Here is a 27628-nt window from a genome sequence, read left to right as displayed (position 1 = left end):
CCAAAAATATAGAAAATATACTAAATCAAATCATTATTCAACCAAGAAATAAAATAAAAGCCTCATGCATGTGTCCTGCTTCTTAATATAGGGGGTCACCAATCCCAAGAGTTAGTGAAAGCAGGGGTCCGTCGTCCGGAGATAATTCCGAAAATCATCTGGATTATTCTCCTGGAGCTCCCGCAGCAAAGGCATATGACCTAATTGTTCACGATTAATAAATCAACCAATTTTTGGTCCAAGAAATCCTCCTCCTCCTGTTCCTGGACTGGACTTGGTTCAAAGCAATAACTCCAAGGTTAATATTAAATAACACGTTATCTCCTCCGATTCCGCAACATGGCTGGTTGACGAACGGCTCTTCAGAAACGAACTGAAAAGCGTGAAATGAAAAGCGTGAAATGAAATGCGAGAATCAACACTCACCAAACTTCTACTAACATGAAATTAGCAGAAGGTGCCCCAAGGGTGGCGCTAAAGAGCTGAAAAAACATGTAGTACATCACTATGTACATTTCTGTGCCGTTTGAATGCAAGACAAGTTTGGAGTCCAACGCCCTTCGGACTAAGGTCCGAGGTTTTGTCTGCGGAAAATCCGATTGTGTATAACTGAGTGATTTAGCAAAAAAAAACTGGGAGAACTGAAAACAGTTAAGAGCTGCATTCCTAGAAGATCAACAGGTATTTTTGTATTTAAAGTGATAGTAAAGGGTAAATCTAACTAATCTTAACCACTGCGGTACCAGAGCAATTTTTTCCTTTTTTTGCACACAAGTAAATATCTGCATTTTGGGCCAAAAAATTACATGGAATGCCAGAACATTATATATTTTCTGAAGACCGAGGCCTTGTAGAATGAAAAGTTATTAGATGCGACTTTTTATGTTTCATTGTATTTGCACAGTTATTTACCAAATGTATGCTTTCAGGAAAAAATATAATAAAATACATTTTACTGTACATAAAATATAATACCCCCTTTTTTTTTTAATATAAAAGATAGGGTTGTGTTAAAACACTGATACCCAAATATCTCCATAGAGGACTCTTTAAAAGCCTTTACAGCTCATCAGGCAAGAGTTAAGTGTGAACTCTGCTGGTATAATTATTGCTCTCACTCAGATGTTTGCGGTTATACCTCACATAAGTGGTTTTGGAGGGCGAAAGCGACGTCAAACGTTACTTCCGCCCAATGCTCTTAAAGGGGAAATTTTTTTATGACATTTATTTTTTAGTTATTTCATTTTAGTGTAAATATGAGATCTGAGGTCTTTTTAACCCCAGATCTCACATTTAAGAGGTCCTGCCATGCTTTTTTTTCTATTACAGGGGATGTTTTATTTATTTTAGGTACTTATATAGTGCTGTCAATTTACGCAGTGCTTTACATATACATTGTACATTCACATCAGTCCCTACCCTCAAGGAGCTTACAAGCTAAGGTCCCTAACTCACATTCACATTCCCACTGTCTTTGGAGTGTGGGAGGAAACCGGAGTACCCGGAGGAAACCCACGCAGGCACAGGGAGAACATGCAAACTCCAGGCAGGTAGTGTTGTGGTTGGGATTCGAACCAGCGACCCTTCTTACTGCTAGGTGAAAGTGCTACCCACTACACCACTGTGCCGCCCATTTACATTCCTTGTAATAGGAATAAAAGTGACCCAAATGTTTTTTTAAAAGGACAGTGTAAAAAAAAAAAAAAAAAAAGGTAAAATAAATAAGAAAAAAGAAATAAAAATTTTAAAGCGCCCTGTCCCGCCAAGCTCGAGCGCAGAAACGAACGCATACGAAAATGGTGTCCAAACCACACATGTGAGGTATTGCCGCAATCATTAGAGCAAGAGCAATAATTCTAGCACTAGATCTCCTCTGTAACTTAAAACTGGTAACCTGTAGACATTTTTAAATGTTACCAATGAAGATAATTAAGTGCCAAAGTTTGTTGCCATTCCACGAGCAGGCGCAATTTTGAAGCATGACATGTTGGGTATCAATTTACTCGGTGTAACATTATCTTTCACAATATAGAAAAAATTGGGATAACTTTACTCTCTAAAAATTGCGCTTGTAAGACCGCTGTGCAAATCGGGTGACATAAAGTATTGCAATGACCGCCATTTTATTCCCTAGGGTGTCTGAAAAAAATATTTAATGTTTGGGGGTTCTAAGTAATTTTCAAGCTTAAAAAAATTATTTTAACTTGTAAACAACAAGTCTCAAAAAAGGCTCTGTCCTTAAGTGGTTAAAATTATTTATTTATTTACCTTTGTTGCTATCACAAGGAGTAAACAAACCCCCATGTGACAGAATGGGCAGGTGATACTTTGTAGAGTCATGGGGGGTCTAATAGATCCCAATGTCTCCCCTGTCCTCCAAAGCTTCTAACCGAGCAGAGATTTAATTGGTTAGATGGTTCCCAGGCCGTAACTGCCAGAAAATGGCGGCTCTGAAACCAGAGGTGATGAAATCATTACCACTTTTAGTTTCATTCCAGGCAGAGGAAATTGAAGAAAGGATATTCCTCAAATACCGCAGCATCTTCAAAAATGCTTTACAACAGTGTGCAGGAAAACAGCAAGGCCGTTTTACATAAGCTCTTTACTTGGGTGTGGAATGTGGTGACAATACATAGAGGTGGTGCTAGGGCACTGCTAATTAGAGTTTGGGAAGCACTCCTTTATTCTACCATTTTATGTTTGTGAATGTTCAACTATTCAAAGGGGAACTGCACCTCCTTGGCCTATGTACACCTAAAATATTTTTTTTTCAACATTTGAATGTACAAGTTTTAAAATTTGGTTGCTGGTATTTTAGCACTACAATAAAGGATACACACATTTTTAACAACACCTATATTTCATTGTAAATAATTTTACTGTTCTTTGTATCGGACACTAACATTTTTATGCTTTTCTAAAAGTGACAAATCTCAGATTTAGTTATAATCTACCTCAGACTGAAGAGTAAGTTTGGGTTATTATAATGTTAAGGAAAACCTGTGTCTTTTTTTCTTATTATGACTAAATTACACTGTTTAACAAAAATCCTTCCCAACTGTAAACTGTAGATTAGCATCCTTATGCCGCGTACACACGATCGGAATTTCGGCCTGCAAAAGACCGATGAGAGTTTTTCATCAGAAAATGCGACTGTGTGTATGCTCCATCGGACTTTTGCTGGCCGAATTCCAGCCAGCAAAAGATTGAGAGCATGCTCTCAATTTTTGGTCGGCAAAAGTTCCTATCCGAAAATACGATCGTCTGTGGCAATTACGACGCGCAAAATTCCTACGCATGCTCGGAAACAATTCAACGCATGCTAGGAAGCATTGAACTTCATTTTCTCGGCTCGTCGTAGTTTTGTACGTCACCGTTCTTGACGGTCATAAGTTCAGCAACTTTTGCGTGACCGTGTGTATGCAAGGCAAACTTGAGCGGAATCCTGTTGGAAAAGCTGTCATATCTTTTTCCAAGAAGTCCGATCGTGTGTACGCGGCATTTGGCATAATCCCCTGTTCAGAGAGAATGTAATCTCCTAATTTATGAGCCTGTACTGTCACTGACTGCTGCTTGTGCCATACGAATGACAAGAAACCAATCAGCATGGTTCCCAATTATGTGATCAACATAATAGCCAATTATGATAAGCGCATGAGATCTGTTCACTGATCACTGCACAATAGCAGATGTAGTGGTCACAGTGCATTACAGTGTGTACAATGAATAAAACACCTAAAGTGGTTTCTAAGGCTCTCATTCTATGCATGAAGGTAAAAAACCTTTTGTGTACAGCCCCCCCCCCCCCCCTTTCCGCCCCCCCCCCCCCCCCAATACTCACCTGAGCTCCCTTTCGATCCAGCCCCATGCATGGACATGCAAACACAATCCACATCAGCCCAGGGTAGCAGGTATCAGAGGACCTTGTCCCAGCATTGCCTGCACCTTTAAAAACAGGTCAGCAGTGATAGTTTCTACATGTCTGTCTTCAGAGGTTCCCTTCAAAAACTAAATTGCACTATACTCAAGAAATGAATATTGAGATTTTTTTTTATAGCAATGTTAATTGTTAAAGTTCCCTTTAATATGATGGTTTTCAAATAATTACATTTTTATCATAAGCAGTTAGAAAACCAGTATATATGCTAAATCTTTTGAAATACTTCAAAGAAAAATGAGAAGATTAATAAGTTGATAGAAACTTCATTTTACAATCAAGTCTGTTATATAGTATTATACCTGGTGATCTTTGCCATCTCATTACGGCTCAAAGTATTCAGCACTGAACAGTCCCCAATGCGCTTTTTAATCCACAGCTCATACCCGATACGGGTGTACAGGAGCAGCATTGCAGCAAGTGGTACCAGGAACAGAGCCACCAGGATAAAGATGGCATAGGCTCTGCGCAGTACAGCATTGCTCCAGGACTCCAGGCAGCACACGTGGTACAAGTTATACAGCAAGTCATATTTCACCTGGAAGACAATATCAAATATTACAATTGCTAACTCAAATTACATCAAACATATTAAAAAACTCCACTTGGAAATGTTAATAGTAATATCCAGTATATATAGTATATTTTTAGTTAATATACATTTTATTTATTTTTCCAGTAACATTTACCTATATGGAAAGCAAAGAAATCAACCAGATATGAGTGTCCTAGAACAATGTTTCTCAACTCCAGTCCATAAGTCCCCCCACCAGGTCATGTTTTCAGGCTTTCCATTATTTTGCACAGGTGCTTTGATCAGTTTCACTGCCTTAGTAATTACCACAGCCGTTTCATCTGAGGGAAATCCTGAAAATATGACCTGTTGGGGGTACTTGAGGACTGGAGTTGAGAAACATTGCCCTAGAATGTATACAATGTACACCACAATTAAAATGTCATCAGTTTACTCAAAGTCTTCTAAAACACTGATTATTATATACATAGCATTCAGACTATAGCAGCTAATTTAAGATTTTTTGTTTCAGAGTACACCATTGACCTTCCCGCCTGTCAGTAAAATGCTTTTATCAATTGTTATTTTCAAGCCAGATGGTTTCCAAAATTGTAAATGCTGATACAGGGAGGATTTCAACAATCAATGCACAACATGTTTTGTAGGCCTTGAACATCCCACTTTCTAAGGCTTTGTGAAACACATTAATAAGAACACTATAAGATTACATTTCATCAGATACTTGTATACCAACAATTTATGTATATATTGTGACAGGAAGCCAGGAAATCCATGGCTTGTGGCCACGATGGGAGATATATTTGTCCCAGTTTCATGCTGTACACTGATTGCTTTTGTGTTTGTGCTGTGTAATGAGTGTCTTTGGGCTTAATGAGGGTTAACAAGCTCAAGTGTACCAGATAAAGCACTCAGGGCTCTATAAAACTCCCAGGTTGCTTCAACAGGGGGCTTCACCCTGGAACCAGATCTCTGTGCACGGCAAACTGGGGTGCAGAAAAACCTCTGAGTGTTGAGATTAAGTCTGCGGGACTAAAAGCCTCTGTTTATTTTTATGTGACCGCCAAGTGTCTGGGCGGCAGTAGGCTGTGGCAGAACAGAAAAATATAATACCTATAATTGGGGCATTTTTAAGGCAATGAATTTAGAGTTTTGTTTTTAAATAAAATCCAATTTTATTTTATATCGTTCAATATTAAAAAATAAATTTTACACAAAAAGCATATAAATCAATAAACATATAGACATAAATTGAAATTTAAGACATAGAGGTGATTCTACATGTACATCCAATAACGGTTGTGGTATAGAGTTTGCACATAGAAAATTTGTATAAAGAAGAAAGTGATGTATCACACTACCCAATGCGGTCACCCTAGATGACCACCCTAGTATAGAGTAGTGGAATTTCCAACGCGTTTCAACATTTATATCTTAACAGAGAAAAGTCTTCTTCAGGGAAAATACATCACAATCTAAAAAAATCAAAAAAATCATACTGTTACAATTTATACACATATGCACCATACAAATCTCCTGCATTGGTTAAATTCTCATGTGACTTACGTCCTCCCAAGGCATCCCGGGTTGAGCGCATTGCATGCCGGGGGCCAGAGACACCCCACACCAAGTAGCCTGGATTGTCCTATTACTCTACAAGACGGCTGGATATACAATCAATGATCCCAACATTCGGCGTCCTCAGCCTCAGAAAATTGATGGCTGTCTGTAATGGGGCAAATAATAGAAATGAGTGGTATCCTTAAAGCAACTGTGGGCTAACCCCACAGTAGGTACCACATAGAGAAAAGTCCCCCCTTGAAAACCAGGTTAAGCACAGAATATAGACACCCCAATGCCGGGGGATCCCTTTCCTTATAGGTATATAGTAAGAGGCATTTATTTTTAAGCAGGTTGCAAGTCGCATAGCCTGGACCAGGGAGGGTCCGTGGAACTCAGAACCATAGATTCGCCCTGATGTGCATAGGTGGATGTCTCAGGAAGAATGGCAAGCTTGCCGCTGTGCAGTGATGTAACTGGATGCGCCACCACGTCACGCATGCGCGGGCCCCAGAGCGGAGTTTGTTGCCTAGGTAGCATTCGGCGTCTTTACGTCGTATGCTCCTGACAGCAGCGATCACAGATGAGCCACGCCATTGGCCAGCGTGGCACTCTGTCTCCGCCCACAACCCGGCCCACACCACATATAGGACGCCAGAGACGGCAAATGGCGCCATTCTTCCTGAGACATCCACCTATGCACATCAGGGCGAATCTATGGTTCTGAGTTCCACGGACCCTCCCTGGTCCAGGCTATGTGACTTGCAACCTGCGTAAAAGTAAGTGCCTCTTACCATATACCAATAAGGAAGGGGATCCCCCGGCATTGGGGTGTCTATATTCTGTGCTTAACCTGGTTTTCAAGGGGGGACTTCTCTCTATGTGGTACCTACTGTGGGGTTAGCCCACAGTTGCTTTAAGGATACCACTCATTTCTATTATTTGCCCCATTACAGACAGCCATCAATTTTCTGAGGCTGAAGACGCCGAATGTTGGGATCATTGATTGTATATCCAGCTGTCTTGTAGAGTAATAGGACAATTCAGGCTACTTGGTGTGGGGTGTCTCTGGCCCCCGGCATGCAATGCGCTCAACCCGGGGTGCCTTGGGAGGACGTAAGTCACATGAGAATTTAACCAATGTAGGAGATTTGTATGGTGCATATGTGTATAAATTGTAACAGTATGATTTTTGATTCTTTTTTTGATTTTTTAGATTGTGATGTATTTTCCCTGAAGAAGACTTTTCTCTGTTAAGATATAAACGTTGAAACGCGTTGGAAATTCCACTACTCTATAATAGGGTGGTCATCTAGGGTGACTGCATTGGGTAGTGTGATACATCACTTTCTTCTTTATACAAATTTTCTATATGCAAACTCTATACCACAACCGTTATTGGATGTACATGTAGAATCACCTCTATGTCTTAAATTTCAATTTATGTCTATATGTGTATTGATTTATATGCTTTTTGTGTAAAATTTATTTTTTAATATTGAACGATATAAAATAAAATTGGATTTTATTTAAAAACAAAACTCTAAATTCATTGCCTTAAAAATCCCCTAAGAGGTATTATATCTTTCTATATATGTATATGGGATGATGGCAATGACACATCCATACCACCAAGGTCATACCTATACAGGCTGTGGCAGAACAAGTAGTTAGGTTCCCGTGTTTTTGTAGTTAGATGCCCAAAGTGGCAAGGCTTTATTTTCTGTTGTGTTTTATTTTACCTGTTTTGATGCCTGCACTTTGTAAGCACAGACGTGTAAATAAATCACAGTTTTTGCTTTCACAAAGATCCTGCTGTCTGTCCGTGCCTACTTTACTGTGCTGGGACCCATCCAGGGGGTCCTGCACACCCCGCTACTGAGATAATCCCTTACATATGGTGGGGGTTTAGCGGGGCAGGTGAAGTAAGGCCAGCATGGAGGAGCTACTGAGACAGCTTGCTCTGGCAAATGCAAACCAACAGCAGACAAATGCAACGCTGCAACAGAGCCTTGCAAAATCACCAACAACAAATAGAGGCCATCATAAAACAGTTTCAGCAAAGGCAGCAGACTGAGGCTGGAAGTGATTCTGGTAACATACTGTCTTTTTAGGTAAGCCCCTGTTGCCAAAGATGAATGCAGATGATGACCCTGAGATGTTTCTGATCACCTTTGAAAGAAAGCGGAGAAAGAAAGTTGGCCTAAAGAACAATGGGCTGGACTAGTGGCCCTCCTACTATCCGGAGAATCCCAAAAGGCTTATTTTGACTTGGAGCCTGTGGATGAAAAAAAATATGATCGTTTGAAAACGATAATATTGGCACAACTGGGTGTAACCCTGGCTGTCCGTGCTTAGCATGTCCACAATTGGAGTTATCGGCTGAGAAATGTATGACCTTATCCACTTGACCAGTAAATGGCTGCAGTCAGAAACACTGTCTGGATCAAAAAGTGTGGAGTGGGTGGTCATGGACAAATTTCTGAGGTCTCTCTCTACCACCTTGCAGAAATGGATGAGCCATGGAGATCCGGAAACAGCAAACAAATGTGTAGACCTTGTGGAAAGGTACCTAACTGCTGAGAATCTGATGTCTTCCCTCAAAGACTCACAGATTTTCCACCCCAAGACCAGACCATGCCCAGCTACGGGTAAGAATGCACCAAGGGATGGGGGTGGAGAGAGTGAAAAAGGGGGAACTTAAGGTATTTTTGGGACTGCTTCTAATGTCTGGTGAGAGCGGCCTGGAAGACCAAATTAAGAAGCGAATTTGTTACCGCTGCCGGGAAGAGGGACATGTACCGGTAGCTTGCCCAGCTATTGATGAACCAATGCACTGTGACTTTCTTACAGAGAGATGGCAATACCTATTTGCAACTACATGCACTGCAGTAAAGGGACATGAGAAACCTTTATGCAAAATGTGTTTAGATGGTAAAAATTTTGTTGTATTGTTGGATTCAGGTAGCCTTGTTACCTTGGTAAAAACTGAACTGGTGGTGGAAAAAACCTGGCACCCTAGGGAAATGGCGGTCATTTGTGTACATGGGGACACTCAAGAGCATCCGGTGACTACAATATCCTTTGAAACCTCCCTTGGTTAATTGTGTCACCAGATGAGTTTGGTCCCCCAACTACCACATGATGTCATTGTGGGAAGGGATTTCCCAAAATTCTGTAAGCTCTTCAGAGTATTAGCAGGGGAAACAACAGGGCCTAGGGAAGAGCCTGCAACCTCAGAAGAGGAACAGCGACCTTTAGTGTTTGATGATCTTGAGGTATACAGAGAAAGTTTTGCCACTGAACAATTGAAAGACCCCACATTACTAAGGGCCCAGGAGAATGTGGTGAAAATAGATGGGGAATTAGTTAACCCTGACGAGAGGATTGCCCTCCCGTACTTCATAATGGAAAGGGATCTGTTATACCTGGTGTCACAGAGGGTAGAGGAAACCATTGAGCAACTGGTGGTGCCCAAACCTTACCGCAAGTTGGTCTTAGAACTGGTCCATGAGCACATTCTTGGGGGACATTTAGGAGCTGAAAAGACCTGGGGAAGAATCACCCAGAGGTTCTATTGTCCTGGGATCACTAAGGTAGTGGAAATGTACTGTTCCTCCTGTCCAGTGTGCCAGATTTCTGCACACATGCCACATTTCCGCAGTCCTTTGGTACCCCTGCCCATCATTGAAGTCCCTTTTGAGAAGATTGCCATGGATTTGGTTGGCCCCTTGCTGAAGTCCGCTAGAGGGCACCAGCACATCTTGGTGATAATGGATTATGCCATCCGTTACCCAGAAGCGATTCCCCCCCAAAACACCTCTGCCAAAACTATTACCAAAAACCTTTTTCAGGTTTTCACCTGTGTGGGCATTCCTAAAGAAAGTACTAACTGACCAGGGTACGCCGTTTATGTCTAGAGTAACCAAAGAGCTTTTCAAACTTCTTAAAGTGAACCAATTACGTACTTCAGTGTATCACCCTCAAACAGAATATTTTTTACACCATTTTTCACTCTGCAGACTGTTGTATGTAAAAATCAGAAAATAGTTACAGAAAAATTCAAACAAGCCCTTCTGGCACCAACAATCATGCTATGGTTAAATCACTGAGACCACATTTCTTTATTTGCTCTGTCCAAAGCCTGATCTCTCCCTGGTCTATGTTTCTCTTGTAGGCCATATTCACACCTATGCAGGTTGCAGTTTGCATATTCCAGGTGCATTTTGAGTTTTTCAATACACATTTTTGATCAATTGAAGTCTAAGGAAGCAAAAACCAGAAACAAATCTCTGGGCCTTTCCATAAAAATGCACAGATGTGAACTACATCCATAGGAAACCATGGACTGTAGTGTGTTTATTCAAAACTGAAAATGCACTAAAAATGCATAGATGTGAACCAGTCCTTAGTCTGAATCTTCCCAAGTGTTTTGCCTTGATGTGAATCCGCATACTTTAAGTCTCTGACCACCTGCCTTATATCTAGTCATTAACTTACCTCTAATGTCTGCACATGCAGCATTGGAGAGCCTACTACAATAGCGATTGTCCACACAAGCCCTGCAAGAGATAAAGAGATAGAGAGATTTAGTTTTCTAGAGTGGTAAAGTTTTGAAACCCCTGTCAAGTTTTTATTGCTATTTGGGACCCTGTCCTCCAGACAACTGTCACATCGCCAGAAGAGACGGAGAATCCAACATTTTACAGTTGCCACTGGACTTAGGAGATTAAGTGAATCTTCAAATTAGTGCACCTGTCCAAGTGACAACAGCCTAAGTTTTTATCTCCCTTAACTTTGAAGAGATTTTCCTTCACTTTCTGTTGTGATCCTAGGTCAGTAAATGAAAAAAAAAAAGTTTGGGCAGCACAGTGGCTAAGCAGTTAACACTTCCACCTAGTAGCATTACAGTTGCCGGTTTGGATCCCAACCATGGCACTACCTGCACTAGGTTTTCATGTTCTTCCTGTGCCTGCATTGGTTTTGTCAGGGTATTCTGGTTTCCTACAACACTCCAAGTCATGCTGGTAGGTTAATTGGCTCCTGCCTAAAATAAGCCTAGTATATGAATGTGAGTTAGGGACCTTAGATTGTAAGCTCCTTGAGCGCAGAGACTGATGTGAATGTACAATGTATACTGTATGTAAAATGTTGTGTAAATTGACGGTGGTAGATTGGTAAGAAATTGGCTCAGCATGCTGATTCACTGAGTTCTTAACATATTTTCAAACTTTTTATATTAATTTATTTATTTGATAAAATGTGAAAAAGTTAGAACCTCTGTTAAGATTTTTTAATGCCCCTGTCAGTGGCAACTGTAACTGTGGGAGGAATAGACAATGATTTCAACTCAATAGGGAAAGAATAGTTCTTCTCTTCTAGTCAGATTGGCTTACTTATCTAATATCTAATGCAAATAAACAAATAATTTACTCATCTTCTTAATTATCAAACTGTTTATGATTTATGCTTCTAATTTAATTAATGTAATTATTATAGGCTTGTATTTGTGACTTAATCAGAATGAAGTTTCCTACTTATTTGTTTATGTCTGAGGTTGGGTGGTTGTCTGAAAGCCAGTATTGGGGGTTGTTGGAATATTTCTTTGAGGCTGGGTTCACACTATTGCGAATTGGATGTGGGTATGCGGGTTCCCCGCATCTGATTCACAATAGCTGGAGATTTTGACCGGCTCTCTATGGAGCCGGTTCACATATCTCTGCTGCAGCTTCAGTGCAAATTTGCACAGGGGTCTTGTGCGTCTTTTGGTCCGTTTGAGGTCCGAATTCAGCCAAAAAGTCGGGCTAAAATCAGACCTGAAACGGTCAACAGGGACGCACCAGACCCCTGCTGTGAGCCGCATACGGCGATAGTGTGAACCTAGCCTCAGAGTTTCATCCTCTTGTATGATGGGTTGTAAATCTTTGATTATCTTTCTTATCTCTTCTAGTGCTTAATTTTGTGAATCAGTACTGCTCGAACCTTAAAGAAGGGGACATACCCCGAAAGCTTGTCCTGAAAAATTGTATGTTAGTGCAAATAAAAAAAGTATCACAGACAGTACTCATATTGCACTAATATTGCTACAATCACCTCAAAAGAAAAAAACTGGAAGTGGATTGGTTTCTATGAAGAGCTGTACCAGATTTTGCACTCTCCAGTTTTAGTAAATCAACCCTACTGTGTCAATAAAACATAATAAATATACAATAAAAAAGATACGAATGCAGTACAAAGGACTTACTAAATCTTTTATTTATGTACATCCTGTGGTGCTTCAGAGCTTCCAAATTCTCTGCTGCCTAATAGCAAACCAGTCATTAAATTAAAACAAAATCCAACCCCATTCCCTCACAGTGGACTAGGCATCCTCCAGAGCATTACTTCTTCTTAGTGCCACTGGCTATTGCCCTGATCCATAGCACGGCCCTGTTTAAAATGCCAATACTTGCGAGAATAGAGGTATAAGTACAAAGAGTATGTTTAGGCTCCTGAGGACACATAGTCCTTAGTGGGAGGTTGGGCTTTATTTTACTTATAGCTTTAATCAAGATCAGGAACATCTCTGTATCTTACTGCAGAAAGTATTCAAGAGACACTTTCTATCACCCAGAGGTAGATAGATGATTTATCAGTGGGTTCATTACAACATGCTCTGCATAACGAAGAAAGAGAGAGAATTGGTGTAAATTGCTTCTCATTTACAGTTTACAAAACTTATTTTGTCCTCAGCTAGGAGTCCATTAGGATTAATTATATATATATATATATATTCCAGAACAGAAATGTACAATAAAATGCCTTGCAGCATATGTAGAGATTATTTCATTCTTTTGAAATAGCAAAATTAGACTCCCTGATAACTTTTACCGGTACCTGTTTCTCAGAGCATCAAAGGAATTAAAGACCACGGGAAATTACCTGACCACTGTGTTTTATCTATAACTAGCTCAATACTCTCTTTTTATCATAGTGGAGGACTTATATTATGAAGGGTACACTGTATTTGTCAATGTCTTTCTAATGGCATATGTGTGAAGAGGACAAGATGGAATCAATTGCTGTAAGGGGAAGTTCTTCTTAACAAACAATTTATTTAAAGCGGACCTTTACTCAATTTTTTTCTACTGTCATGCATCTTATTCCTCCCTCCCCCTTGCAGCAAATTGCAAAAAAAACAAAAAAACATTAAAGGGGGTATCTTTTACTGTTGAGTGCCAAGAGTGCTTCTGTCTTTCTTGCCTAGGTGAGAATGACATCCCTCACTGCCCCAAACCTGGGATACCCATGCCACTCATCCCAGGAGGCTTCAGGGCTATGTAGAACATACTTCGCATGCGGTGTGAATTGTCATCAGGTGGCCAACTGAGATATTACCAGCAAGAGTCAAGTGGCCTCCTAGGGACATCTCCAAACAAAATGGCAGCCCAAGACTCACTGAATTAGCTGTGAGCGTGAGAATTTCAACCTAACCTAGCAGACAAGATAAGAGGGAAAATCAAAAGAAATCAAAATTAACCCTGGCAGGGGGGGCAGTTTAGTTTTTTAAGAAATATCAGGAACTAATGTCCTCTGCAATATATATCTTGTATATGCATCAATATGTGATTATGTGGACTTGGATTTAAGGATCATTAAAGTGTTACTAAACCCACAACAGTAAAATCAGTCTGTATATGCAGTAAAGCATGCTTGTTATACTCACTGTGGAACCTCCACTGTGGAACCATCCTCTGTATTGTGTAAAAATGCTGTTTGATCCTGTCTTCTCTGATTCCCCCCTCTTTTTCCACTGTCCCCAAACCATCTCCTAATAGAACACTCTGTACATTCTCAGATTGGTGTATATTGCTAGAGAGTTTTTTGTTTTTTTCTTGGGAGAGTGCATGTGATCAGCACAGGGCCAATCAGCACTGTACAGACATAGGGTCAGGGGACTTGCAGCCTCATAGGACAGTTAGAGGAGAATGAAAACTCCTCCTACAAGCTATAACCAGTGCTTGGCTGGACACTGATAAAAGTCAGACTGAAGTCAGACTGATAAAAGTCAGACTGCTATATACTGCTGATGATAAAATGTATTTGGCCATTTATATTTACTAAAACTATGGCATTTCCATGTTCTGTGTACAGAGGGAGACCAGATATAGTGAATGCAGGGCCTGGGTTTAGTAACACTTTAATGGTGTGAGCTCTCTGTATCTCCAGCAGGAGGCCCATCCTAATGGATGTTTCCAAGGAGAAGCAATCTTTCACTGGAATGCTGCATACTGAGATGTGGATTTTCTGGTATGACCCCTCTCTGGTAACAGCACAGTGTTTCCACCAAAGAAAAGACAGTTTATGTTAACCTAAGTGAAGCATTGCATTGCCAAGCAGGAGTATATTCTATAGCAGTGATGGCGAACCTTAGCACCCCAGATGTTTTGGAACTACATTTCCCATGATGCTCAACTACACTGCAGAGTGCATGAGCATCATGGGAAATGTATTTCCAAAACATCTGTGGTGCCAAGGTTCGCCATCACTGGTCTATAGCCTATCTGCAGTTAGGATGGCCTTGTGGCAAAGCCGTATCACATGCAAAATAGGATGGAAAGCAGGCCAAAAACAGCAGAATCCAGAAAACAGGCTGGGTTATAAAGTACAAAGTATCAACAGCAACAAAAAGGGGCACCAAAGTGCTACAGAAGGAGGAACTTTTTTGCTCATGTTTTTGCACAGAGCAAATTTTGAATTGATGCCTGGAGACATCACTTCCTTGTGCTGTAATGTCTACTAGGTAGTATGGGCATGTGCCTAAGACCAATATAAAAAAAGATGGCACTGGAAATGAAGAGATGGTTTACTACCTATGCGATATAAGGAGGAGCTGACAGTTCCTGACACAAGCTACCTTATAATATGATTGTTCTGAACATACCACATATACTCTAGCTGCATTTTGCACAGTTTTGTCAGCTTTTTATATAAATAGATGCAGATATGACACTGTTGACATTGCTGCACTGTTTATCAGAACACTAGAATTGATAGCTGTGATTAAAATGTGAATGTGATATCATGACCACATGTGCGTTTTCCTCTGATGGATTTTTAAGTAATAACATTACAGCAGCAGAATGGATGTCACTTTACATACTGGATTTCAGACTGGTATATTTATGGAAGCTAAAATTACGTATTGTGAGATGTTGTATTTATGTTATTTTTATTTTATGGTGTATGCTTTTCAAATAATTATGTTATGTATGCTACTATCATATACAGTAACTCCACTGTGTTTAATATGCTCTTGCTTTAGCCCAGCAACACAGGCTGTGGACCCCCTGATGTTTTATGGCTCTGGCTCTCTGTACAGAGATGGGTAAAAGATTCTGGGTCTTCCGATATCCTTTGTTGTCAAGGACCATGTCTTGCCTTTTCTTCAGTCAACAAGTAGACTAGCTGTTGATCAAAAAGGCATTGCATGATAGGATTTTACTTTAACTTTTAAAAGAAATGAACCACAGGGCATGCTAATAAAAACTACAAAAATTGAGGCTATTTAGATTGTGTGTTTGATGTTTGGGGTCACAATTTTAGACCACGGGCTCCCTGGCACAACAGACAAGACAAGGATAGCAAAACCATACTCCGTGGAAAAATGACCTGTCCTAACACAAGGGACATTTCTTTAGCTTAACATCGGTATTGTTTTATATTTGTTTCATGTTGGAAATATTTACCCAATGAGAATAAAATATCAGTTAAAAGACTCTGCGGCAGAGTTGGAGATATCTATCCTCATTAACTGTGTCAGTGGGCAACGGAAAACAGTCTGCTATAAAACCCAAAAGGAGTTCTAACTCTAATCCGCTCTAATAAAATTATAATAAAATAATAAAATTAGCTTTAATTGTTATTTCTGTCCCTATTGGGAGATTCGGCTCATTCCTGTCCCAGTGACCAAATAGGAAGAAAAAAAAAACTCCCAAGTCAAAACAGAGCAAAAACATTTTTATTAATGCTTTAAGGTGGCACTTCAGTTAAAAACAGAAGTTCTGCTAAGTTCTGCTGTTCCTATTCCCCCCCCTCCTTTGCCACTAATGCACCCATTTTTTTGGGGGGGTACCTAGCTTTGACTTTGCCTAGATAATCCAAGCAGAAGATTGCCCCCCACCCCTCAACCTCCTGGGACACTTCTCAAGTCCCAGGAGCATGTGAGACCATCCACAGGGCGCAGCGTAGCCACAATGTTCTGCTTTTAGAGCCCTTTCACCAGGCCGCCCATAGCGTCGGCGGTAAAACACTGCTATTTTTAGCTGCGTTCTACCGTCGGATTAGCGGCGCATTTCAGCCGCTAGCGGGGCGCTTTTACCCCCTGCTAGCGGCCGAAAAAGGGTTGAAACCGCCCGCAATGCGCCACAATAGCGGCGTTTTGCCGGCGGTATCCCAGCGCTGCCCCATTGATTTCAATGGGCAGCAGCGGTGGAGGAGCGGTAAACACACCGCTCTTTCACCGCTCCAAAGAAGCTGCTGGCAGGACTTTTCCTGATGTCCTGCCAGCGCAGCGCTACGGTGTGAAAGCCCTCGGGCTTTCACACTGGAGACAATGCTGCAGCTGTTTGAGGGCGGATTGCAGGCGCTATTTTTAATGCTATAGCGCCTGCAAAACGCCCTCGGTGTGAAAGGGGTCTTATAGTAACACATAAGAGAGCAGAAAATAATCTAATCAGGACATGAATCATTTAAAAACCTTGTATATATGTATTACTTGTAATAATAAATGAAAATAGGGATGGCCATATTTGCAGACCCTATTTCCTGCTTTGCAATGCCATATAGTTGTGCTTTGCTGCCTTTTCTCATTTTAAACTCAGTAAATCTTAACCTTTTACAAGTTTGGTTGCCTGCTGGGGAGTCAACAAAAAACCTCCCCTCATTTCCTGCATGTTAGTCTTGTGGCATATCATAGAATTGCACAATTAGGATGAAGAGGAAGAGGAGAGGGTTCTCCTTTATTCATTGATTTGAAAAGGAGATCTGTTCTTTGATGTAATTTCAATGTTGGAATAAACCCTGTGGAGGCTCCTAGGCAATCAAAACCTTGAGGGCCTACCTTGCAGGTTTCTGGAGCTTTCTCATGACTGTGCTCTAGTGGGATAACTTGAAACTAAGTAGTGTGCGTGTTGGCCACTAGTTGGAGATGACCATCACCACTGTACATTACACATGCGTAGGTTACATTAAATTGTTTTTTCAAACTGACACCTGAATGAATCAAGTTGTTATTGGGTACATTACAATAATCCAGTATTTTCTCTATAGAGTCTTTATTGTAAAGCTTTAAATTTCTTTGGGTTGATTATTTTTTTCTATGTATATCTTTCTTCTTATTTCAGGTCTGAGGTTTACAACCACTTTAAGGAATGCATGCCTATATAGTAAAGAAGAATATTACCATATGCTTACCAAGCATTTTGTAGGCCCTCCTGTTTGTGTACTGCCTCTTCATTTTCAGTGGATGGACTATTCCTTGGTATCTTTCCACTGCAATGCAGGTCATTGTTAATGTGCTGGCCACAACGGCTGTTGTCTGAATAAAAGGAACCATTTTACAGACAAAAGGCCCTAAAAGGAAACAATATATAATTAAATCATTTAGTACGAAAACTACATTTATGTTATGATATTTTCCTAAGTATGCATTCTAAAATAAAAAAGTAAATAGCAACCCTGGCATCCAAATACCAGTGCTACCAGTTCTAATGGCAGTCTGAAAATATGGAGTCTATTGCAAAGTAAGTAACAGTTACAAAGTAAGCAACGGAAATGTGGAATACTTTTTCTAAAACTGGTACACTTGCCTTAGCCAGCTTCCTGCAAATCATGCCCCATACACTTAAAAATGTTTCACTACAGATCTGCTGTAATAGTAATACTATTGTTTGCAGATTATTTCATCCTAACACATGCTCAGACAATTGAAGGACCACAATAATCAAAGATATTGTTTTCCTCTAACAGCATGTGATAGATACATGTTATTGGAGTATCCAGTTTTTGTCAGATGCCTTTGTTTATATTGTTGTCACATTTACATACAGACCAAGCTTTCCAGCAAAACTGACAGTGATTGGAACAAACTGTAATGCCCCGTACACACGGTCGCATTTTCCGTCAGAAAATGTGTGATAGGACCTTGTTGTCGGAAATTCCGACTGTGTGTATGCAAGACAAGTTTGAGCCAACATCCGTTGGAAAAAATCCTAGGATTTTGTTGTCGGAATGTCCGATCAATGTCCGACCGCGTGTTTGGGGCATAAGGCTATCAACCAATTAGGAATTCTTTCAAGAGTTGGAAGAAAATATCTTGGGCCATCTAAAGAAGTGCAATGTCAAACCAGTTTCTTCCGAAACAGAGAACTTGAGCTAATCACTGGGAATGTTTTTGACCAGATATCCTTGTGCAGGAAAAGGTAGGTACATTTTGAAATAATTAATTTGAAAAAGCATTCTTTGAAGTATAGTTCCATGTTAGTTTTTTCCCTAAAGCATATTTGTTACAAACTAGGGAAATTTAAACTCCGCACAGGATGAAAAAAGACAGGCTGATCCATAGAGAGATATAGACTTCTCCTTTAATCAGCAAACCACAATTTTCCTGTAAAACTAGAGCGTGCCTACTCACCTCTCTGACCTCTACTGACCCCTTAATATAATGGATGGCCTCACTGAAAAATAAGGAGAACGGAATATATTTGCAGGGTGTTTGACCAGCACCTGTAAACATTTGCACATGGGAAGGTAAATACACCAATGTGGTGGTAACACTGATACCTTTTTAGACTTATCTGAACACACTTTTATACCAACAAATTTAACCATGTAAACATGAAAATTGACAAATCCAATAATGTGTAGGCTCATAAGCATAATTGGGAATATGAAAACATTCAAACATTAACAACCTAAGTTCAGCTTCTCAAATCTTACCACCTTTAGTTGTGGAACGGGATACTTTATAGTGGGACTGTTCTTCAACTGACAGTCCGTATTATCATTCGTTTACAATGATAGATAGAAAGAAATGTAAAGTATAAACATAAACCCACTCTCTGTTAATGCTGAAGTACAATGTTTTATTTTTTTAATGAAGTATTATTTATTTAAATGTAATTAAAGACATATATTAAAGATCTTAATTGACCTTGATGCCAAAAAAGGGGTCCATCCACAATGACACAAGAGGAAAAAGTTTTCTGATAGAAGCAGTGGTTAAGAGATAAGCTCACAGCTCAAACCACATCCAGGAAGAAAATTTGCTTTTGATAAACCAGAGCTAGAGAAAGGGATTGAAGAACAAGGTCCTGGTTGAGATTAAAGTCAGAAACAACCTTAGGCCTCAAAATCACCTTGCCCTATGCAGACACTCGTTTTGCAGAAGTGATGGTTACAAGAAAGACAACCTCATAGATGAGAGTAGACAAACAAATTTTATCTTAAAAGGGTTCAAACTGCATTTTTAGAGCACAGAACCAGATTAAGATCTCATGGAGTCACTAGGGAATAGACAATGTAGGGGCTACATGAGAGACCCCCTGTGCAAAGGTCTTATTCAAGGAGTGAGAGGCCAAAAATCTCTGAATTAGAATGGAAAGGGTAGACATCTGAACTTTGATAGCATCGAGAGCAAAACACTTGATAAAACCTAGCTGCAGGAAGGTGAAAATTCACCCTAGGGAGAAGCTCCTCCAAGTGAAGTATGCCTTTGTGTATAATGATAAACCTTGCAGGTCCCACATAGACTTCCTAGTTTTAGGCATCATAGGAATCACAGACTCAAAGATGGCCTCGTCCCTTAGAACTTAAGGTTCAAAGGCCTTGCTGTTAAAGTTAGTGACCAAGAAGCAGGATGGCAAATTAGCCTAGAGAGAGACGATCTAGATGATCTGGCAGTGCCAACCAAGCCTCTACCAAAGGTCTTACCAGGTCAGCACATGACATTAGCCTAGACCAGTTTGGAGCAATGAGGATCACCAGAAAGTCTTCCATCTCAATCTTGCAGAACCGATGAGGAAGAAGTGCTCTGAAAGGAAATACGTAGATCTGGATATATTGATCCCATGGAGCCACCAGAGTATCCACTACTTCTTCCAGGGATCACTGTACCTGGATACAAACCTGTCCAGTTTGTTGTTGAACCTAGTGGGCCACATCTGGCATCCCCCACCTGTGACACATTTCCTGAAAAACTGACTGGAACACGAGGTTCTGCCCAAGGTAGAATCCGCTCTACCTCTCTTATTGCAGAAAGACTGAGGGGTAAGAGTATCGTCAGGGATTTTGAATTAGACAGACAACTAATGCCCCGTACACACGGTCAGATTTTCCGATGGACAATGTCCGATCGGAGCGTGTTGTCGGAAATTCCGACCGTGTGTGGGCGCCATCGGACATTTTCCATCGGATTTTCCGACACACAAAGTTGGACAGCAGGAGATAAAATTTTCCGACAACAAAATCCGATCGCGTCAATTCCGACCGTGTGTGGCCTGTTCCGACGCACAAAGTGCCACGCATGCTCAGAAGAAATTCCGACACGGGACAGCTCGTTCTGGTAAACTTAGCGTTCGCAATGGATACAGCACTTTCGTCACGCTACAATGTTAAAAATGGTTTAATACAGCGCACTCTCTTCTTCTTTATAATGTGACAAGAATTAAGTAGTTTTGCTGCTCATATTCACACACACTTCTCACAAACTTTTATTTGTGTTTTTTTAGTGGGATTCCCTGAATATATTGTTATTAGTTGTCACATCTGACAGTTTTATATTTTTTAATTTATTTTTATTTTGGATTTTAAGCCTTTTTTTTTTTCATTAATGTTTGGATTTTTTCCAAGGCTGATCTTTGTTCAATGTTATTTTTATTTTTACTCCAGAATATTTTTGGGTGTGTTTTGTGTGTCAAGTTACCCCAACACCATTGATATCTTTTATTATTTAATCTCCAGGAGATTGTTTGGTGTTGGTGTCCCTTGTTCATTTCACATTGTATATTTGAAATGTACCTCAATCCTCACAAACCAACTGTCATTTTTGAAGTAAAACACATAGGAGAGTATAATTCAAAACAAAAATCCTTTATTAAGGGATCAGAACCAAACAAAGAGGAAGGCAACACTGGATCAACAAGAGAAATTAGCGAAGCCTGGGACCCCCACGGCAGACATCAATTCTTCAACATCAAAATTGGTGGCCTGAGGAGTCCATATGTAAGGGAGGGCAGTCTGGTCCAGAATTCGCAGAGATCCGGATAGCAGCAGATGACATCTGTGTCCCCAGGCTGTGGTACCACAAGAGGCTGCATCTTTTGGCCGACCAGACTGAACCCGGCAATCACTGTCTGGTCTTCCTTCCACGCTTCATTCTGGGCTGTGGCTGTGCTGTTGGAGATGTGGCAGGAGGAGGAGTAGGACCTGGAGGAGGAGGAGGACTGGGAGGACCTGGAGGAGGACTGGGGGGACCTGGAGGAGAGGGAGGAGGAGGAGGAGGACCTGCAGGAGGAGGAGGAGGACCATCCCAAAGATGTGTGTGAGGTGTAATTTGGCCCCTCATACCTTTCTCCAGAGCCTCCGATATGAGGGCCTCACACAAGGCTTTTTGGCCCTCTTCCATCCTCTGCATTTTATAGGCTATGAAGGCAGCAATGTTCTCCTGCATGGTGTGTGGTGCTCCCAGGACCTCTGTAGCCCTCCAAAAGAATGCTATAGCAGCCTCCTCTAGGGTATTCCTCCTACTGCCACTTTCTCTTTTCAGGGGGGGTGGAGGGACCTTGATATCAGCCAGCCGGCTCGGCCCGGCCACCTCCTGGCTGAGACTTCCCTGTGTATGAAAAAGGGACATAGTTTTAGTTTTTGCATCATCAATCACAATCCTAAATTAGTACTCCCAACTAACATCTAGTTAACATCATTGATTGGACAAGCAGAAATATTTAGAGGAATGCTATACCTGGCTCAATCTGGGCTCCTCCACATGTGGCCTGAAAGGCCCAGGTTGGGCGTCAGAAGCCTCAGCCGGGGGGGAAGGAAGCGTGAAAGGAAGACTGGAGAGGGATGGCCTGGGTTCAGTCTGGCCTGCCAGAAAATGCAGCCTGTCGTAGTACAACATCCTGGGGACATAGATGTCATCTGCTGCTCCGGGTCTCTGTGAATCCAGGACTTTCTTGCGCTCCCTTAGATATGTACTCCTCAGGCCACCAATTAATATCTTTAAATAGGTGATGTCTGTCGTGGGGGTCACCTGCTTCACAATTTCACACAATTGCTCCAGTGCTGCCTTCCTCTTTGCTTGGTTCTTGAAATGGGGGTGGGTAATCTCCCACAGACAGGGCAGCTCACTTAGCATATCTATGAATACTGACATGAAGTCATTGTCTTTCATTAAGATATCCATGTTCACTGCAAGACACAACACAAGACAAAGCCTAATGTCAGACAAAACTCTCCTAATCTTGTTACAATATAGGCCTCAATCTAGAAGCAGTATAGGCACAAGTTTGTCTCTTACCTTCGTTCTTACGATCGGCGCGTCCAATTCTCCTTCCTCCGCTCACAGATCGTACGTAATACGCACGCGTGTTATGCTTTATACACACTGCGCATGCGTGTAACTCCGCCCGCCCCTGACGTTCTTTCTAGTGTATTCCCCGCCCCTTTCCGTTCGGCGCAGTGGGTGAAGAGCACATGGCGGAGTTACAGCAGGTGCGTGCTAATTCTAGCAACGAGGAGCAGGAGGAGGAAAGGCCGGATCCAGGCACGTCCCGATCAGAAGGAGACGTTTTAAGGCCACAAATATGTCGTTTGGGGAGATGTTGGAGATGGTCGACATCATGAGGAAGTCCGACTATGACGGAAAATATGGGCCTTACCCCAACCCCAACATCAGAAAGGCCAAGATCATGGCGAAAGTGGTCAGGAGTCTTGAGAGGAATTTCGGGGTACGAAGATCAAAAGATCAGCTCAGGAAGTGGTGGTCGGACCTGAAGTTGAGAGAGCCAGAGCAGTACCGAAAGATCCGGAGAGTGCTGCAAAAAAGTAAGTAGTTGTGCTGTGTTCCTATTCTTTCTGTCTTTATTACGTTCGTTCTGCTCCATATGCTTTTATTAATTGTAACGTTTAAAAAGGTCAACTTTAATGTTCATGGGCCCATTATTCGTTCGTATCAAACATTTTTCTTTCGGCCTCTAGAACACCATTGTTTAGGCCATATGCATTTTCACACATTTTTGGGGGCCTACTTGGATGCCAAATATTTGTTTGTGTAGATGGGTTTGTTACTAGAATGAAATGCAAACTAGATTGTGTGTAAAGAGAGGACACTGAGCAGCTGTTTTCACATCTGGACACTGGAGCACTAGTGTGGGACCCCAGAACACCATTTTTATTAGGGGGGCCACACAGGTGCTCCAGTGTATACTATAGGGGGGGCTACATCTGTGAAGCTTGTACTAAACAGGTAAAGTATTGCAGCTTGACAAAGGACACTAAAAAATATACATCTTGGAACTCGGCTAAAATAGACAATTGTACCCCACTTCCAAGCAATGTTTCCTATTCCTAGTTCTGCCTTCAAATATCTGTGTGCTAAGTATACCATTTTTGTTTTACATAGGGGAGAAAAGACTCGGACACCCCTCATCCCAGGAGACCAGAGACCCCCCCCTCTGGAAGAAGGGGAAATACCAACCCAAGAAGCTGAGCAGGAGGAAGAAGAAGACGTGGTGGAGATTGGCACCACAACAGGTGAGTGTCTGCGACCACAGGCTCAGGTAAAAGAGATGGATGGTGGCAGATTTTTGAGACCTTTTTTTTTTGTTCTTTATCTCTTTTTAGGTGATCGTGATCCAGAACGCTTTACATCTGAAAGTGCCCAGATACTCATCGGGGAGATCATGGGGTGTAATCTCCAATTGCAAAACATCCAGCAACAAATCAGTGATGTTATTAAAAAAAATAATAACATCATTGATGTTTTGGGGCGAATTTAAACCCCACAAAATCACCTGTTTTATCGTACGAAAATGTTTTCAATGTTTAGAAAAGCCAAATTTGGAGGATGCACACAGTGTGCCAACATGTGCTATCTGCCATCACGGGAGATCAATGGATGCGTTTTGGGGGTGCAACCCCTTCCTCAATTATAAAGTCGCATTGAGGAAGGGCTTGCTCCCCCAAAACACGTCCCTTGATCCCCCCTGATGGCAGATAGCACATGTTGACATTCGTAAATTGGTGTGTATCTTCCAAATTTGGCTTTTCCAGTAGTGATTTCCCCCCATCTGAATGCTATATCAAACACAGTTCCTAAATACTCATGTCTGATATAGCCTTCAGGTTTTACCATATGTGAACTTTGTAAGGTCAAGTTTTTTGGCTTTCTTGTTGGTTTTACACAGGCCTGTCGAATATTTCGATTTTTGATAATGCTACTGCAAACATTGTTATACAACAAACATGTTGGTTTGTTTTAAAAACCTTTGGGAAATGCACATGTGATTGTGCAGGTATAAAAAAGTGCCTTACTCAAGAATGTGTGGATTATTGTCTCAACACTACAACACTTTTGGGGTGATGTAATTGCTGTTTCATGCAAAAATGGGGGTTATTTCCTAAGGGCAAATCCACTTTGCACTACAAGTGCAGGTTCAGTGCAGTTGCAAGTGCACTTGTAGTGAAATGTGTTTTTGCATTTAGAAAGTACCAGCCAACACTGTTTTTTATAAGGTTACCCAATCACGACATTTTCTGCACTCAACACATTTCTGTCAGGGTCAGCTAAAACAAACACAAGCAGTAAATGTCCACAAAGAATTTCTTTTGGTTGTTTTTTATTTGAAAAAAGGTGTCACAGATTGTCTGGCATATTGATAGCCCCCCTACCCGCAAAGAACTCCAGGTAGCGTAACCGGACATCACGGGCATTCAGGGAGGGCAAGCCAGGACGGCCACTTTCAAGCGCCGTCAGTGTTGATGGATTAGGGATTCCGGCCTCAGGCCCAACTGAGCCAGCATAGTTGGCTGAATGTTTTCTTAAAAAATTAGAGAACACAGCAGGCAAGTATTATATGGTTCAGTTTATACTCCGCCATATGGACGAGTGTCAGAAATAATCGGAACCGGCTGGCCAGGATTCCAAATGTGTTCTCCACCACTCTTCGGGCTCTGGCCAGCCGGTAATTAAAAACCCTCTGTTCCGGGGTGAGGGTCCTCATCGGGAATGGCCGCATCAGGTGGTCCCCCAGCGCAAATGCTTCATCAGCAACGAACACAAATGGGAGACCTTCAACATTGTCCTCTGGAGGTGGCAAGTCCAAGCTGCCATTCTGGAGATGCCTGTAGAACTCCGTCTGGGCGATCACTCCACCATCGGACATCCGGCCATTCTTCCCCACGTCCACATACAAGAACTCGTAATTAGCCGAAACCACCGACAACATCACTATACTATTAAATCCTTTGTAATTATAATAGTACGACCCCGAGTTGGGTGGTGGGAAGATGTGGACGTGTTTCCCATCAATTGCCCCTCCGCAGTTAGGAAAGTCCCACCGCTGGGCAAAGTGGGAGGCCACAGTCTGCCATTCCTGTGGCGTGGAAGGAAACTGTTGAGGAAAAAACAATAAACATTACTATTTTTTCAAAGATACATGGCAAGCAGATTATACACAAACATTATGGGGCAACCTCCAGATAGCATTTACTAAGGGGAATTTAACAAGGCCAAAGTATAAGGTACACCTATCATATCCCCCCTCCCCCCTCTCATGGGCCATTTCTAACATTATAGGGGGGGGGACTCTTGGACAGGTAACCCTCTTCACTTCATTGAGAGATGAATGCCTAAATAATGGGTATTACTTGGAACAGCCCCTCCTTAGTTACACTATTGGCAGACTACTGGACAGGTAAGAAGTGTCATAATACAAAGATATAAATACACACTGTACACATTTGAGGACATTTGAACATTCTGCTATTACCTATCAAGATAATAATAGGATACCAAAACTTTAAACAGTACCATTGGAAAGTATACAGGCAGGCCCTTGCACTACATGCTTTGGGGAATTAATCCATACATCTGACCAGTAAAGAGGTGGGTATAGTGTGTATGGGTTTGGCAAAGTCAGCAGATAGATGATTGAGGATAGAGAATTGGGATCAGCTGACTTAGCAGTTGGGGAGAGGGAGGGTTAAAAAAAATTTGGGGACACCACAAAAAAAACCCTCTGGCACTCTGCCTGAATTTAAATCAAAAATAACATTTCCAAACATTTTAGGGGGTGTTTGGGGTAAAGCACTACTATGGAGCTGATAAAATACATTGTTAAGTGACTACATGAGGTGAATATAGGCCAGGAAAACCATGCTGGGGAGGTTATTGAAGGGCAAATATGTATGAAGGACATAAAATAATAATTACCTAAAAATCCAGCATGCATGAGAACAAAGGGGACATTCACAGCATATTACAATCATGGTAATTAGGGAATGAGGGAAGAAATACAATATATTATCAAACATTCAATACAATAAACTGTGATATAAAAGGATAAAAATCTTACCTTCATATACTCCTTCTGCAGGACCTGGATGATGGCAGAACAGGTCTCTGGGATAATGATCCCCAGAGCCTGGGGGGAGATGCCTGTCGAGAACTTGAGGTCCTGCAGGCTTCTCCCTGTGGCCAAATACCGCAAGGTAGCGACCAACCTCTGCTCCGGAGTGATGGCTTGCCTTATGCAGGTATCCTGCCTGCTGATATAGGGGGTCAGCGAAGCCAACAGACGGTGAAATACGGGGTCCGTCATCCTGAGAAAGTTCCTGAAATCATCAGGATTATTCTCACGGATCTCACGGAGCAAAGGCATATGACAGAACTGGTCACGCTGAAGCAACCAATTCTTGGTCCATGAACTCCTCCCCACCCTGTTCATGGACTGGACTTGTGTCAAGGTCAAGACCCCAACACCAAGCCCCCGCACAGCACGAACTCTACGAGGAGTACGCATACGAAACATGGCTAGAAAACGGTCGGCTGCTCAGAACGAAGTAACAGAACGCACTGAAGAACAGCAAGGCCTGTGAAGAGCGACCTGAAAAACAGCAACGAGCAGGCAAGATCGCACAGAAAACTCTGATACGAACTGACTGCACGCATTGAAGAGCAGATACAAACCCACAAGCACAAACTGAACGGCAGAAAAAGATCTGAAAGCCACGAGTCTGAAAAAGCACGAATCGTCTCTCACCAAACTTTTACTAACACGAGATTAGCAAAAGGAGCCCACAGGGTGCCGCGCTTGGTTCTGAACCGGCCTTTTCTAGTCTCGTCGTACGTGGTGTACGTCACCGCGTTCTTGGCGATCGGAAATTCCGACAACTTTGTGCGACCGTGTGTGGGCAAAACAAGTTTGAGCCAACATCCGTCGGAAAAAATCCTAGGATTTTGTTGTCGGAATGTCCGAACAAAGTCCGACCGTGTGTACGGGGCATTAGAATCAGACAAAGACAACATCTCTGCAGCTGATGGCTCAAAAGCCACTGAG

The 27628-nt window shown here is 41.7% G+C and overlaps 1 protein-coding gene across 1 annotated transcript in view; it reads right to left on the bottom strand.

Annotated features, from left to right (window-relative positions):
* The window catches only part of LOC141134656 (pyroglutamylated RF-amide peptide receptor-like), a 231153-nt gene that overhangs the window by 14924 nt on the left and 188601 nt on the right, over positions 1 to 27628 (bottom strand). The window contains exons 2-4 of the mRNA XM_073624101.1: positions 17484 to 17642; positions 10530 to 10591; positions 4240 to 4475 (exon numbers count right to left, since the gene is read on the bottom strand). Coding sequence (XP_073480202.1) covers positions 4240 to 4475; positions 10530 to 10591; positions 17484 to 17642 — 457 coding nt within the window. The remainder of the gene's footprint in view (positions 1 to 4239; positions 4476 to 10529; positions 10592 to 17483; positions 17643 to 27628) is intronic.

Source organism: Aquarana catesbeiana, linkage group LG03, assembly GCF_042186555.1.
Source record: "Aquarana catesbeiana isolate 2022-GZ linkage group LG03, ASM4218655v1, whole genome shotgun sequence".
Taxonomy (NCBI): domain Eukaryota; kingdom Metazoa; phylum Chordata; class Amphibia; order Anura; family Ranidae; genus Aquarana; species Aquarana catesbeiana.
Note: the sequence above shows the minus strand (reverse complement) of the source record. Positions and strands in the feature narration are given on the sequence as shown.